The sequence below is a fragment of the Glycine soja genome, chromosome 10 (assembly GCF_004193775.1).
Source record: "Glycine soja cultivar W05 chromosome 10, ASM419377v2, whole genome shotgun sequence".
Lineage (NCBI taxonomy): Eukaryota > Viridiplantae > Streptophyta > Magnoliopsida > Fabales > Fabaceae > Glycine > Glycine soja.
The window spans coordinates 33,205,312-33,220,927 of record NC_041011.1 but is presented as its reverse complement, the minus strand read 5'-3'; the positions used below and the strand labels follow the sequence as shown (position 1 = coordinate 33,220,927).

Below are 15,616 nucleotides of genomic sequence, written 5' to 3'. Positions count from 1 at the left end.
ATCCAATTAAATTTTAGAGGGGGAGGTGAGTATTTTCTTGCTACACCCCATTGTCACATCATATAGTCACACTTTGTACATGTCCTTCATGTTTTACATGCCTCATGACATCAAAGCACACTTAGTGGAGAATCTTGGACTTGATCTTGGATTAGTGGGCTGAACCATAGCTAAAACTCACTAATCAAAATTAGTGAAATTTTGGCTCCAAAATTTGGCTCCACAAATTCAATTTCAAATTCAAGTGAAATTTAAATAGAAATTTAAATTTCCCTCCAATTTTGTGTGACACTTAGGCTATAAATAGAGGCCATGTGTGTACAAAATTTCGTGCTCCTTCTCCCTCCACTCATCTTCTCCTACCTTCAAGCTCTTATCCATGGCTTCCTATGGTGGTGAGCTTCTTCTTGACTCATCTTCTCCTTGAAGTGGCGTCTCCAATCATCTTTCTTCCTTCTCCATTCCTCTTCCATTAAACTTCAAGAAGCAAAGGACTCCATTAATGAAGAAGATCCAAGGCCTAAAAGCTCCACAAGGAGCTACATGTGGTATTAGAGCATCTTTGTCTAAGTGATGTTCTTTTGCTTCCTCTATCTTTTTGTTCGGTCAATTCACTTTAATTCCTTGTTCTTCATCTTATTCTCCACGTATATCCTCCACTGTCTTGTGGTTTGGTGTTGTTTAGAGTATATTCAAAAAAATAAACTCACTAAATCTTAGATCTACACTTGTTCTTGCATTTCTATGGTTCAAATAGATCTACTCTTGAATCAAGTTTTTGTGTTGATTTTAGGTTCTATCATTTTTTTTTTCCAGTCATAATCTTCTTGTGCTGAACCTTTAGATCTAAATTTTCTTCCAAAATATTGATTAGAAAAATAAAAACACAAAAATCTAAGTGTAAATCACTTAATCCATGTTGTCTTAGAGCCATGTTTAGTCATAATAATTGTCACATTATGTTCTAAGTTTATGTTGAATTTTTATTTTTTTGATTGAATTTTAGATACATTTGTTCATGTATTCTTGTCATTCTTAGCCTATCGTTTTAATTTTGAGTCTAATTCATGCATTTTATTTACTTCATAACATGTTCTAAATCAATTCCAAGAAGTAGTCTTGTTGTTAAACTTTGTTTTGTTTTCTAAGTTTCCTATATGATGCCTATGAAGAAATTGAGTTGTGGTGCTGAGTTGTGAATCAAAATAAGTCTTAAGCTCTCTTGAATTGTGTTATGCAAGACAATAGAGCATAAGAAAACACAAATTGTAATTATCCAAGCCTTAAGCAACATAAACATTACTCTTGATTTCTAGGTTGAAATTGCTGGTGCTGGCAGCTTGAACATACGAACTTGTAAAAATTACAGGGAATTGGTCACTGCGAATTATGAGCTGCAATTTTTACTAAACTTTCTATACATCTGGAACAAAATTATAAAAAAAGAAACAAGTGATTTGGATAAAAGGAAAAAATACGAAAAATCACACAAGTTGGCAAGAAAATCTGTGTCCAGGAAAAAAAAGTGAAAGGGAAATGTGCTTGTTGTTTTGGCTCGAAATTTGTTCTACAACTGGTGCCTATTTTATACCAATATTAGTTCTGAAATTTCAATTGAAAATTAGTGTGAAAGCAAGTGTCAAAACTAGAGGTTTCTTGATTTTTTTTTTGTTTTTTTTTTACTCTACTCTAGAGCCATTCTAGGTTTCTCTTTGAGTCCAAACTTGCTTTTGTGTGCTTTTCATTGCTTTAATTGTTGAATAATCCTTGAAAATTTGTCTTGTTAAAAATTTATTGGTTTAGCTTTCATTTCATTTTTTTGTTCTTTGGTTATTGCTTGTCTCTTTGTTTCCTTGTTTGTGAGTTGCCATATAGGGAATTGGAAAAAAGGATTTATGTCATCCCTTGAAGAATTTGAGTCAAGAAGCAAGGGGCCAACCACCTTAAGAGCTATTGGACTAAGAAGCACTCCAAATTGAGTGAATCACCAAAGAGTGCACAACCACCAAAATTGAGGACTGTTTTCTAATTTTGTAATTGGCAATTTACTTACCTTCATTGCTTTCAAATTTTGTAACAAAAAGGCCTTTCATTGGAAGTGTGCTGGGAGCCTCCATTAGGTTACCAAACTTCCATTTGTGTGTAATAATTTTAGGCAATTTTTCCCTTAGGATAGTGAGTGTTTTGTTGGAAATCTTAAATGTGATCATCCAAACACTCTTAGGATTCGTCTAGTTTACATTTCTTGCACTTTAATTTCTTGCTTACTTTCATAGCTTATTTTCTTTACTAGTCACACCTAGTTTATCTTGTAATTACATAATACTTTCTTCTTGCTTATTCTGCTTATCTTGAGTTCTTTTGAACCCTAGCTTTTACCTTTTATAAGCCCCCAACAAGAAAGAACCACAACGTAGGAACCAATATGAGTCATCATTCATCTAGTGTTAATGGTGATGGTACTAGTCATAAGGATCCTTTATCTAGAATCTTAGATGAGTTGAGTTCCCTCGAGTTATGGAAAGAAAAACTAGAAAGAAAAGAAAAAAGAAAAGAGATGGTAGAAATAAATTAAGATGTGAGACAACAAATAAGAGAGGAAGAAAGAAGAAAAATAATGAAAGAAATGAAAAGAGAAAAACATGCCTCCTATAGTAGTCATGACTCTTGCAAGAGTTTAAGTGAAGAACTTAGCAACTATTATAGAGGACGCCATAGTTCACATACTAAACATCATTCCCAAAGAAGAGAAAAGGATAGAAGGCCTCAAGAGGCTAACATTAGCCTCTCATATTTCCATGGAAAAGATAATGTTGAGACCTACTTAGATTGGGAAATGAAGGTTGAACAACTCTTTGCTTGCCATCATATTAGCAAAGAAAGAAAAGTTCCATTGGCTACCCTTAGCTTTCAAGGGTATGCCCTCTATTGGTGGACTTTCCTTGTTAGGGAATGAAGGATTCATGGGGATCCTCTAGTAAAGTATTGGAATGATCTTAAAAGTGCTCTTAGGAAGAGACACATTCCCACTTACTATAAAAGAGAGCTTATGGACAAGCTCCAAATGCTTAGACAAGGGAGTATGAGTGCTGAAAAATATAGACAACAAATGGAACTACTCCTTTTAAGAGCTGGACTTAGGGAGGAGGAAAGAACAAGCATAGCTAGGTTCCTTAGTGGGCTTAATATGGAAGTGAGGGACAAGGTTGAACTCCTTCCATATAGGGACCTAGATGAGCTAGTCCAACTTTGTATAAAAGTGGAGCAACAACTTAAAAGAAAGCCTTCTTCAAAATCTTATGGCTTTCACTCTTATCCAAGGAATGACAAAGCCCAAGGAATTTTGGGGGCTGCACCTAGGGATGGGAATAGGCTAGGCTGGCCTACAGGGGCCTACGACCTGGCCTACATAAAGCTTGGCTTGACCTGGCCTATTTAATTAAAAGGCTAGGATCATGCTTTTTTAAAAGCCTATTAAATTAAATAGACCAGGCTTAGACTTATTAAAAAGCCTTATAAGCCTGATAGGCCGGCCTATATATATATATATATACTTATATTATTTTTTGGATACAATTAATATTATTTTTTAAAAAACTAGTAGATTCTATCCCTATAATTAAATAAAATTTTAATTACAATGTGTGAGTCAGGTGTTCCTTTATATTTCTCATTATTTTTATTAGTTTTCCTATTTCTGTTAACAGTTCCTTTTTTTATTCCTATTAGGTTTCCTTTTTCTTTTATTACGTTCCTGTATTCTAGAGCAAATGAAAATCATATCCTATCATATCCTATTACGTTCCTATACAAAAATCATACCCTATCATATCCTATTACGTTCCTATACAAAAATCATATCCTTTTTTATCAGGTTTCCTTTTTTTTTTTAACTTTCCTATTATGTTTCTAACCAAACAAAAATCATATCTTATCATATCCTATTATGTTCCTATACAAAAATCATATCCTATCATATCCTATTAAGTTCCTATACAAAAATCATATCCTTTTCCTATCAGGTTTCCTTCTTTTCCTATTACGTTCCTAACCAAACAAAAATCATATCCTTTTCACTTCAAGCTTTTTGATAGAGGTAATTAACATTCTATGTTTAGCCTATTATAGAAGGTGTGTTATTTATTATTTTTTTTGGAAAAAACAACTAGGAATATTAAAGATTTAATATGAAGAAGACTTTTAAATAGGCTTTTAAAAAGGCTACCAGGTCAGGCTAGGCTTTTAAAAAGGTCAGGCCAAGCCAAAATAAAAGCCTTTGATAGGCTATAGTCCAGACTCAGGCCTCAAAAATTAATCGTAGGCTAGGCTTAGGCCTTTTAAAGCCTGGCCTGGCCTATTCCCACCCCTAGCTGCACCTTCAAAACCCAAGGAAGATAAGGGTAAGACCATTGAGAAATCCACCCCTAAGACTAGTTTCCAAGAAAGGACTAGCAACATTAAATGCTTCAAATGTCTTGGGAGAGGTCACATTGCCTCTTAATGCCCCACAAAGAAAACCATAATTATGAGGGGTCAAGACATTTATAGTAGTCAAGAGGAGAGTACTTCTTTCCCTTCCTCTAGTGGAAGTGAAGATGAAGTAAGGGGTGAAGAGTCTAGTGAGGAAGTCTACCCCCATGAAGAAGGTGACCTCCTAATGGTTAGAAGGCTCCTTGGAGGTCAATCTTATGATCTATCTCAATCCCAAAGAGAGAACATCTTTCATACAAGATGCAAAATTTTAGATAAAACTTGTTCTCTCATTATGGATAGTGGATCTTGTTGCAATTGTTGTAGATCAAGATTAGTTTCCAAGTTGAACCTCACTATCATTCCCCACCCAAAACCTTATAAACTTCAATGGCTCAATGAGCAAGGGCAAATAATAGTTAACCAACAAATGAAGGTACCTTTCTCCATTAGGACATCTAAGGATGAAGTTAATTGTGATATAGTTCCCATGGAGGCAGGGCATATTCTTTTACGAAGTCCATGGCAATTTGATAGGAAGATCATTTACAATGGTCTAACTAATGAGATTACCCTCACCCTGTTGGATCAAGTGGCCTCAGAATAATTAAGAAAGGGGGTTGAATTAATTATTCCTAAACCTTTACTAATTAAATATTTACTCTTCTGAGGCTTTTACTATGTTGTTAAGTAAATGAAGAATAGAAAAGAAAATTAACCAAAAGTAAAAAGCAGGAATTAAAGTGCACAGCGGAAATTAAAAGAGTAGGGAAGAAGGAGACAAACACACAAGAGTTTTTATACTGGTTCGGCAACAACCCGTGCCTACATCCAGTCCCCAAGCAACCTGCGGTCCTTGAAATTTCTTTTCAACCTTGTAAAAATCCTTTTACAAGCAAAGATCCACAAGGGATGTACCATCCCTTGTTCTCTTTGAACAACCTAGTGGATGTACCCTCCACTAGAACTGATCCACAAGAGATATACCCTCTCTTGTTCTCAGTCAACAACCCAAGTAGATGTACCCTCTGCTTGTACCACAAAGGATGTACCCTCCAATGTGTTAAGACAAAGTTCTCAGGCATTTAAACCTTTGAAACTTTGGGAATGGGGATACAAAAGAATTCTCAGGCAGTTAGTCCTTTGAAATCTTTTGTATATGGGAAAGGGAAAAATCAAAAGAATTCTCATACTGTGTCGTTTTGAATTCTTTGAAAAGGGAGAAGGGAGACACAAAAGAATTCAGGCGGTTAGTCCTTTGTTCTTTTGGAAAAGGGAGAAGAGAGACACAAAAAGAATTCAGGCGGTTAGTCCTTGGTGAATTCTTTTTGGAAAAGGGAGAAGGGAATGAAAAAGATGAATAGCACAAGTTTTTGAACAAAGAACTTTTCTTGGAAGAGAAAGTTTTGAACAAAAAATTTTAGAAAGATGAAGAGATGATGAAACAAAAAAACTGTTGAAAGAGATGAAAGAAAGTATTGAAAGAGATGATTGAGATGAATGTGATTGTTAAAATGTTTCATGCCAAGGTCACATATGTATAGTTTCTTGATGACTCAAGTAAAAACTTGTAACTCTTGGCAATTCCTTTAAAACTAATCACTTAAAAAGATATGACTTTTGAAAGAATCTCCATAAACAGGTCACTTGAAGAAATGTGACTTTTGGAAATGAATTTTTCGAAAACAGTCACTGGTAATCAATTACCATAAAGGTGTAATCGATTACACATCAACAGATGTGACTCTTCATTTTGAATTTTGAAAATCTTAACGTTTTAAAACCACTGGTAATCGATTACTATAATCTGGTAATCGATTACTAGAGAGTAAAACTCGTTGGTAATGATTTTGTGAAAACTTTTTGTGCTACTCAATGTTTTGAAAAACTTTTTAATACTTATCTTGATTAAGTCTTCTCTTGATTCTTGAATCTTTGAGTCTTGAATCTTGATCTTGATTATTCTTGAATCTTGAATCTTGATTCTTGATTCTTGAAATCAAATTTCCTCTTGATCTTTGAAGTGTTCTTGACTCAATCTTGAACTCATTCTTGAATGTCATCATCTTTGTTATCATGAAGTGATCTTGACTTTTGAGCTTTTTGTCATCGTCTTTGTTATCATCAAAACTCCTTGAATCAATCTTGATTCATCATGAAGCTTGCTTCTACACACCCATCTTGGCACTAAATTTGTGTTGCATCCCCAAACACCTTCACAGGTTGCCAAAGATCTACTAACTATGAAAGATAATAGGGATGAGGAAGAAAAACTAGAAAAACAAAAGAAAAAGAAGGATAGTAAGGCCTTGTCTTCAAAGGCCAAGGGGAAGGAAAAAGAGGAAAAGGTTTCCTCCAAGAAGATTGTTAAGAAGGAAAATAATTTTGCAATAGAAGGTAATATCAAAAGAGCACTCCTTCTTAAACAATCTTTCTACCTTCTCCTATCAAGGGAAATATCCCTTAGCACTGCCATACCTCTTGAGCTTGAGGTTATTCCTTAAGTAAAGGAGTTGTTGGATGATGGTCTGATTCGTAAGAGCTTAAATCCTTGTGCTTTGTTGGTGCCCAAAATAGGTATTATGAGGCACCAAATCCCTATGATAGGTGGAATGATAAATGTGTTGAGTGGTGCAACCATCTTTTGTAAAATCATCCATGCATCAAGCATCTTCATGATTCACATACATAGGGACTCATTAGGTAGGTTTGTTCTTATTTTTTGTTTCAATGCAAACCTAGGTGCTCATATGGGACACCTTAGGTTTGTCATACTTTTTGGTAGGAGTAATCAACATGAAAATATAAAAAAAGGTACATTTTATTGCATTACTTTCCTTAATTTTTTAAATGGTGATCAAGGGCTTCCCATGAACCCTAAGAGAATAAAGGTCATTCCTAAGTGGTTCATTCCACCAAGTATAAGGAAAATTTAGGGCTTCCATGACTTAACAAACTTTTACAAAAGGTTTGTCCCATATTCTTCTATACTTGTAGCACCACTCGTTGAGTTGGTGAGGAACCATGTTCCCTCATGGGAAGATGCCCAGGAAATGGGTTTTTAGACCTTAGCTTACTCCAACATACCAAACACCACAAGCATATATGTTTTTACTCTTTTTACAGGTGTTGAGGGAAGAAGCCCAGAGTTTCAAGAACCTCTGGATTTGAGGTCAAATCCTTTTCAAGGAGGACGGAATGATGCAATCCTACCCCCCAAGATCATTGGATAGAAGACTCCAAAAAGATTGGGCCAGCAATGCAAGAGAAGGCCCTAGGGTTCTCACGAGCCTTAGGGTAGATTTTGGGCTCATGGGCTAAGTATGAGCCCACTTATCTTTGTACATATTAGATTAAGGTTTCATTATTTTTGGGCCTTGTATTTAGGGCTCCATAATGTAGGTAGGGTACCCTAGAAATGTAGGATTTTTCAGCCCTTGTATTTTAGGAATCCTAGACTAATTTTTTGTATTAGGGGTAGTTTTGTAATTTCACATACATTAAGTGAATATTTGATGTGTGCGTTGGCAAATAAATTTAATTGAATTGGAAGAAGCCTAATCCAATTAAATTTAAGAGGGGGAGGTGAGCATTTGCTTGCTACACCTCATTGCCACATCATATAGTCACACTTTGTGCATGTCCTTCATGTTTTACATGCCTCATGGCTGGCACCTAAGCACACTTAGTGGAGAATCTTGGACTTGATCTTGGATTAGTGGGCTGAACCATAGCCAAAATTCACTAATCAAAATTAATGAAATTTTGGCTCCAAAATTTGGCTCCACAAATTCAGTTTCAAATTCAAATAAAATTTGAATAGAAATTTAAATTTCCTTCCAATTTTGTGTGACACTTAGGCTATAAATAGAGGTCATGTGTGTGCATTTTTTCAACTTTGATCATTTGAGAATTACACTTCAAAGTTCAGACCTCATTTGAGACACAAAATTTCTTGCTCATTCTCTCTTTCTCCCTCCACTCATCTTCTCCTACCTTCAAGCTCTTATCCATGGCTTCCTATGGTGGTGAGCTTCTTCTTGACTCGTCTTCTCCTTCAAGTGGCATCTCCAATCATCTTTATTTCTTCTCCATTCCGCTGCCATTAAACTTCAAGAAGAAAAGGAATCCATTGATGAAGAAGATCCAAGGCCTACAAGCTCCACAATGAGCTACATCACCCTTCGTGGGAGGTAAGTTTGTGATTTTCATTGTTTTGAACTTTAAATTCACTTAGTATTATACATTGTAATGATAACTTTCAATAATGTTTAATTTTTATAGGATGTGTGAAAAAAGGCACAACACAGGCCATCCAGAAACAAAACACTGCCCCTCACATGTTGTCTCGTGGGGGTTATGAATATCTAGAAATCAAGTTGATGGAGGAGAAGAAAAAGAAAAAAGTGGAGGAAGTTGCTCAATCTGGAAGCATTGACACCGTGATTGATCCCCTATCTCCCATCAGACGACATGTGAAGTGGAAGATGGCCCACATCATGAAAACTAGCCAAATGACGTCTGAGGCAGCAAAGGAAATTGCTGACAAGATTGTAAGTCACTTTCAATTGTTAATTGCAATTATTTATGTTTATTGTGTGATTGAGTAAACCAATAAATGTGTTCCTTACAGGATTCGTTGGAGGAGTAAGCCTCACAGGGTTCCTTTGTTGCCCATGGACGTTAGGATGTATTGACAGTTGCCATTGGGCAACTAGAACACCCTGGTCGTGTACGTGCTGCTGGAGCCAGTGTCACGATCAAGCAATACTTTGGATCAACTCCAAGGACCTCCTGCACATCTTCCTCCATGGCTCCCGAAGACCTGGAGCAACTGACGCAAAAAATCAGGGACCAATTGGAGGAGCCGATCACAGAAAAAGTGACTCGACAATTAATGTTATCCTTCAGCCAGATGCAATCTCATTTTCAATCGCAGATGCAATCACAGGGACTCACACTACCTCCTGAGCCTGAGGTTAGTCCTTCATATGCTCGTGTCAGCACAAAGGAGAGTTGTGTTGATCCCTTAGGAAATGATCCAGACAAGGGTGACTCGGAAAAATATGGGTTATACGTCGAAGAAAATCCTCCCCGCCTGGTTGCCCTAGGAAGACTTTATGAGGGGTCCACAACTGTTCACAACATTCCTTTGCTCCATGATCATGTCAAGGTTGGTGTTGAGGAGGTTAAAGATGCAGACACTCTCATTCATGTACCCACTGAAGAGGTTAAGTTAGTGGGGCAAACACTAAACACCTTCCTGACTTGGTCGACACATCTTGTCAAGCGTTTATCAAAATAGGTATTTCAGTGTCATTCAAAGCTTTTTTTTTCAATTAAAGTGTTCATTGTAATTAAATTACGTTAGTTAACCGTGTTGGATAAACAGGGAGTTGTGGGACCGGCGAAACCTGCAGATAGGCTGGATCATGATCCCCTATATCTAATGACATTGACCATCCCACAGCTTTTTCTGAAGTCGTTGCAGGTTATGTGGGATGCTACCGTGTTTGGGGTGTTTAATGACAACTTCCCCTTATACATAAAGCATGAAGATTTGTCTAAAATAGCACACGGTGGTCAATGTCTCAATATCTCTGTTATACAGTTGTGGATTTTGTAAGTCAGTTTACATTATTTTTTATTACCTAACTTATTGTTTTAAATTTATATATAATTTACTTTATGTTAACAACAATAGGCATATGACTGAGACAAGTATGCGAGCAGGGAATGCCGATGTGTATGGATTCCTTGAGCCACAGTCCATACAGAGATTTGGGCAATCCCAATTTGAATCAGAAAGTTATATTAAGAATTGGATGCAGAAATCAAAGAGGGATGTGTACCTAGCAGCCTACTTGAATGGGTAAGTTAAACTGAACAAATGAATTTAAATAATGTATAATAGTATAATAACCTATATTGGTCTCCACTGCAGTGCACATTGGCAAATGGTCATCATATTGGCTAAGGAAAATGTTGTCATCTGGTTTTTTTCGTTGCATAATAAGCCAGACAACTACCTCAAAGGAATAATTAACAGGTAAGTGTTGTTTTTCAATACATTTGCATTACCATTAGTCGGGAACATCAATATTTTAATTGTACAATAAGCATCCATGTTTGTATTCAACAGTGCTTTGAAAGGACTTGACGATACTCCACAAAGTAAATCCAAGGCTGCTGCTATGTGGATTGTTGTTAAAGTAAGTGACTTAAACAATGCTTCTAGTTATATTTTAGTATTGTGTAGACTAATTTGTACTTAACGTTAAATATCTAAATTTCATAATGTATTTAGTGTAATAGACAAAAAAGGAAGCACTGAGTGTGGGTATTACGTCATGCACTAGATGTCGACTATAATCTTAGGAAGTTTCAAGAATAATTAGGAAATGGTAATTATTTAATTCAAACAAATTTCATTTTGTTATCATTGGTATTATAATATTAACTTATATTTTATATCATGTAGTATTTCAATGATGCTAGACCATTGGAACCAGAGAGATTGAAGGCGCTTTGCATCCAATGGGCAAAGTATTATTGGAAAGTTAAAAATGAAACCTAAGATGTTTAGGCAATTTTGTAATTGTAGTTTACTTACTTTACATTTTTTACAATTCATGTCTTCTTAACATTAGATATTCTTTTAATTCATAGTAATTAATCAATTTTTGATGGAATTTCTGGTAAAAATTGTTTCAAAACAGAATGAAAATTATATGTTGTGTGATCTGCTTTTAAAATTTATAGGTTAATTTTGGGGTTATTAAAAAAACAAACACCATATTAAAAAAAATCCTAAAAAACATCATTTTTAAAAAAAAAACAAAGTTAAGTTTCATTAACAACATCGATTTTGGTAAAAATCGATATTGATGGTAATAACACAACATCGGTTCTTACCAAAAACTAATGTCTGTTATCAGAAAACAACATCGGTTTTTTTATAAAAATCGATGTTGTTTTATTACCATGAACATCAGTTTCAAAACCGATGTTAATATAGACATACAATATCGGTTTTTACTAAAAACCGATGTTGTGTTCATATATTAACATCGGTTTTGGTTAAAACCGATGTTGATATGAAGATATATAACTTTTTTTTTATAATTCTTATTATATAACATCGGTTATTTAAATAACCAATCTTGTAATTTTATAATAACATCAGTTTTGGAAAACTGATATTAATGATAATACTTTCAACATCGGTTAATAACTAATGTTGAAAGTCCTTAATAATAGATGTGGAAATCCTATTTTTTAGTAGTGTTTATTTATTTATTTACACACAATTGAATTGAACAACGAATTGCTCCTAACCAAACAAGGACTTATTTATTAGCGACTACCGAGTTCTGCATCATCAGCTTCAGCATTATTTCTTGCGCCATTTCTTGTGACTTTTGTGTTGCATTATGCTCACGAGTGACCAAATTCCTATCAATTATAATGAAAAAAAAATTAGGGGCATGTCAAATTCTAACCCTTTAATTTTCTTTCTTTTCATGTAACTATCTCTTAGAAAGAAAATTAAACATACTAACAATTTTCCAGTTTTCTTTTTTTATTCCATTGAAAAGAAACAGAAACACGTATAAAAGTTAAAGTGAAAAATTTGTCTCACCCATGATGTTTTTCTTGAGTAGTCTTTTCACTTCCCTCACTCGACTCAATAAGCACCACGTTGTTGACAAGTTTCTGGTAGTGTTCTGTGATCTCCGCCAACGACTTGCTAGAAACTCGAGCCACGATTTTCTCCCCCCACTTCTCGTCGTTCTCTGGCACAGCGAGGAGGACTACCTCAAAGGTCTTGTTCTATGACCAACTCCACTTTTCCCTTCTCTAATCCATCTGAATTCTTCTTCCTCTCACTCATCTTGAACGCTCCAAATTTTCTCTCTCGAATATCAGTTTGCTTTGTTGTTCAATATTCTTTAAAAAAAGAGCTTGGCTAGTATCAAACGATTTAATCTTAATTTTATATATTAATCACTTGTGTCCAATAACTTAATTATTATCTCACACTCTAATCAAGGTAAGTAATTTTCTTCTCACCTACCTGTTACAGCTGTCAACCTTGTTAGAAAAAGAGAAGGGACTAGAAATTCACAACTACAAAAAGAAGCTTCTACATCGGTTGAAAACCGGTATCTACGACGGGCCCCACACCGTCTTTGTTCCAGATGTCGTTGTATGTCGACAACAACAACATCGGTCATCCTAGGACCCGTCTTTGTAATGCAAGAATACAACGTCAGTGGCTATAAAAGAATAGACGTTATAAAAAAGGATTCAACGATGCACATATTAGACAACCCGTCGTTGTTTTGGTCCATTTCAACGTCGGGTTAGCAAGACTCGTCGTTGTTGTTGTCCATATCAACGTCGGGTACGAATAACACCCGTATTTGTTTTGTTTCCTGTCAACATCGGTGGCGGGCTCACCACCGACGTTGTTTGGTAGTATGTCAACGTCGGTGGTGAGGACACCATCATTGTTGTTTGAGGTTTCAACGACGGTGGCTCGAGCACCCGTCGTTGTTGGTAAATAAGGCTATAAAGACGGGTTTTCATAAGGACCGTCGTTGAAGTATTTTGCCTGCTCACAAAATTTGGGTTATACCATTCAAATTTCAAAAACAAAGCTACATTTATATACAGCAAACATATATAAATACATTTAAAGGATAAATAACACAATCATGCATCAACCAAAAGAAAAGGGATATCGACGGTGACACTCACAGTGAGAATGTTATAGGTGGTTCAAAGTTCATCAAAGCCTTTCATGCATGCATTGTTTATATATATGAAAATAAAACAAAACCAGAAAGGGTATATATATATATATATATATATATATATATATATATATATATATATATATATATATATAATTACCACTCGAGCCAATAAGCAAAGGGAGCAATGGACACAGTAGCAAAGAGTTGTCGATAAGCAACAAGGACAAGAGGGCTCATTCCAGATTCTATTGCAAGCATTTAAGTAATGTTCATCACTGCATAGACCAATTGCACAAGAACCATTAAGAGGAATGCAAGTAGACCGGCACCCATATTAATTGTCTCTTTCTCACCCCTCAGTCTTAATTTGAACTTTGGAGAGAGTGTTGTATGTGATGAATGAAATGCATGAGAGTGATGAAGTAACTTATAACTAGTTGATTCCAGTCATGTGCATGTCAACAAAATTTAATGATGCTTCTGATAGAAAACAAGGCAGCAAGTAGGGTTCACCGCGAATATTGAGAAGATAGATAGAACATACCTATATACAGCTGCGTTGAACCATTGCTATTCATAGAAATTGTTACTAGTCTTCTGTGTTGGGCCAAAGATCAAATTTGCATCCTTTCAGGCCAAGCAGAATTTAACCTTCGTGCAAAATCTTCCACTTCCCTACAAGAAAAGAAACAAAGTCATCAAATGCAACATAAAAGACAAAACAAAAAAATAAACCACTCAACAATTAGCTGACAAGATTATCCTCTTTCATAGGTTATATTTTGATATCACCATTCCACAAGTTGTCAACTAAAATTAAATAAATGAATGAACTACTACATAAGACAAATGCAGCACGCTCAACACTGAAGTCAATTAAGCAAGACTCCTCTTGATTAATAATATTTTAAATGGAATGCAATCAATGAAACATGCACTAAACCAGTCAGGAAGATTCTGCATTTCATCAAATGACGATATTAATTGCATGCAGCATTCAAAATATGAGAATTTCACCCAACTGCTTTAGCACTAATTACCTGAGCATGTGACAAACTCCTCAAGAACTCTCTTTAATCATATTTTTCATCCCCTGGTCCCCTTCCCTTGGAATCCCTGCAATCTCTTTAATCATAATAATGATAATATCAACCAAAATATTATTAGACTGAAAAAATGACACTAAAAGTTGATATAATGTATGCCTAGCTGATCAATTCAACAATTCATGTAAGCCTAGCTAATCAAATTTTATAACTAGAACATTTTTCAGTTTCATGTATTAACTTATAGTTCATGAATCCACAAACAAGGAGGAAACACACCTCTTCAATGCTTGTGCTGCTAGTCACTTTGCTGCTACTGAACTTTAGGAGCGGAATCAAAGCAAAAGCAAGGTCAAATGATAATATCATCTGCTCAAATGATAAAATCACTTATTAGAACAATCTTATGGTAGATAATCCACATGTTGAATAACTAGTCTTCAACCCAAATTTAGGTATATAATAAACAAACAACAACAAAAGATTATCTCAATTACCTTCAAAATAACACTTGAGGCAGATTCAACCAAAATCTCCAGCCCCAAGGTAGCCATCAGTCATGCAAAAACAATGATACCCTGCACAGGAAATCTTATTAGTTATTAGCATGTACCTCTACCAAGCAACCATCCAATGACTGTGGACACTTCATTTGTTCACTTAACTGCTGCAGTGGCAAGCTTGGTGGTACTATAGCTGCACTAAATTGTTGTTGTGGTAATCAAATGCAGATGCAATGCAGTAGAAGGGGGTAAAGACAATATATTACTACAATTATATGAAATTGAGTAGGTAATACTAAGAATAGAATATTAGTAGCATGACCGAAAATAAAATAGCCATTGTGTCAAATAACATAACAATTGTCTCAAATACAGGGAAAAAAAATACTCCAACGCCATCATTAGCCGTTTTGACTTATTGCTGTCTTTAAAAAAAATGTTGCCCATTTCTTTCGAATTGTGGTGATGATGCCGATGTCCAACGGTGTGTCATTAGCAAACCACTGCAAGTATTCATAATTGTAAGTTAGTACTGCAAATATAAAAATTCAGTTCCAATTGTACTGAAGTTTATGCATACCATGGACCGATCACTCTTTATGTCGCTGGCTATGATGTTCCAGATCCAATGCATTATGTAATATCCACATTCATAACAGCCGGTTTGAACGTGACTCTACATATGGAAAACATTTGAACATCGTATACATTACATAAGTTCATGACTTAACTAGACAACACTAACACATGGTACATAGCTGACTTACCTTTACTTCAATCCACTTTGGTGCAACTGCCTTAGTTTTAGGAGACAAGGTCTTCTTCAATTTTGTCA

At 35.3% G+C, this 15,616-nt stretch overlaps 1 protein-coding gene and 1 long non-coding RNA gene across 2 annotated transcripts; one reads left to right on the top strand and one right to left on the bottom strand.

Annotated features, from left to right (window-relative positions):
* Window positions 1-10,178: 10,178 nt before the first annotated feature.
* LOC114372043 lies at window positions 10,179-10,649 on the top strand (the record flags this gene model as incomplete). The annotated part of the gene is made up of 3 exons (XM_028329428.1): window positions 10,179-10,342; window positions 10,415-10,519; window positions 10,613-10,649. Coding segments are annotated over exons 1-3 (306 nt in total), but the record flags the coding sequence as incomplete, so codon positions are not given.
* Window positions 10,650-13,560: 2,911 nt separating this feature from the next.
* LOC114370105 lies at window positions 13,561-14,947 on the bottom strand. Its single transcript, XR_003657762.1, has 4 exons — window positions 14,776-14,947; window positions 14,558-14,647; window positions 14,273-14,357; window positions 13,561-13,907 (listed from the first exon to the last, which is right to left on the bottom strand). It is a non-coding gene; the product is annotated as an uncharacterized LOC114370105 (long non-coding RNA).
* Between the last annotated feature and the right edge of the window lie 669 nt (window positions 14,948-15,616).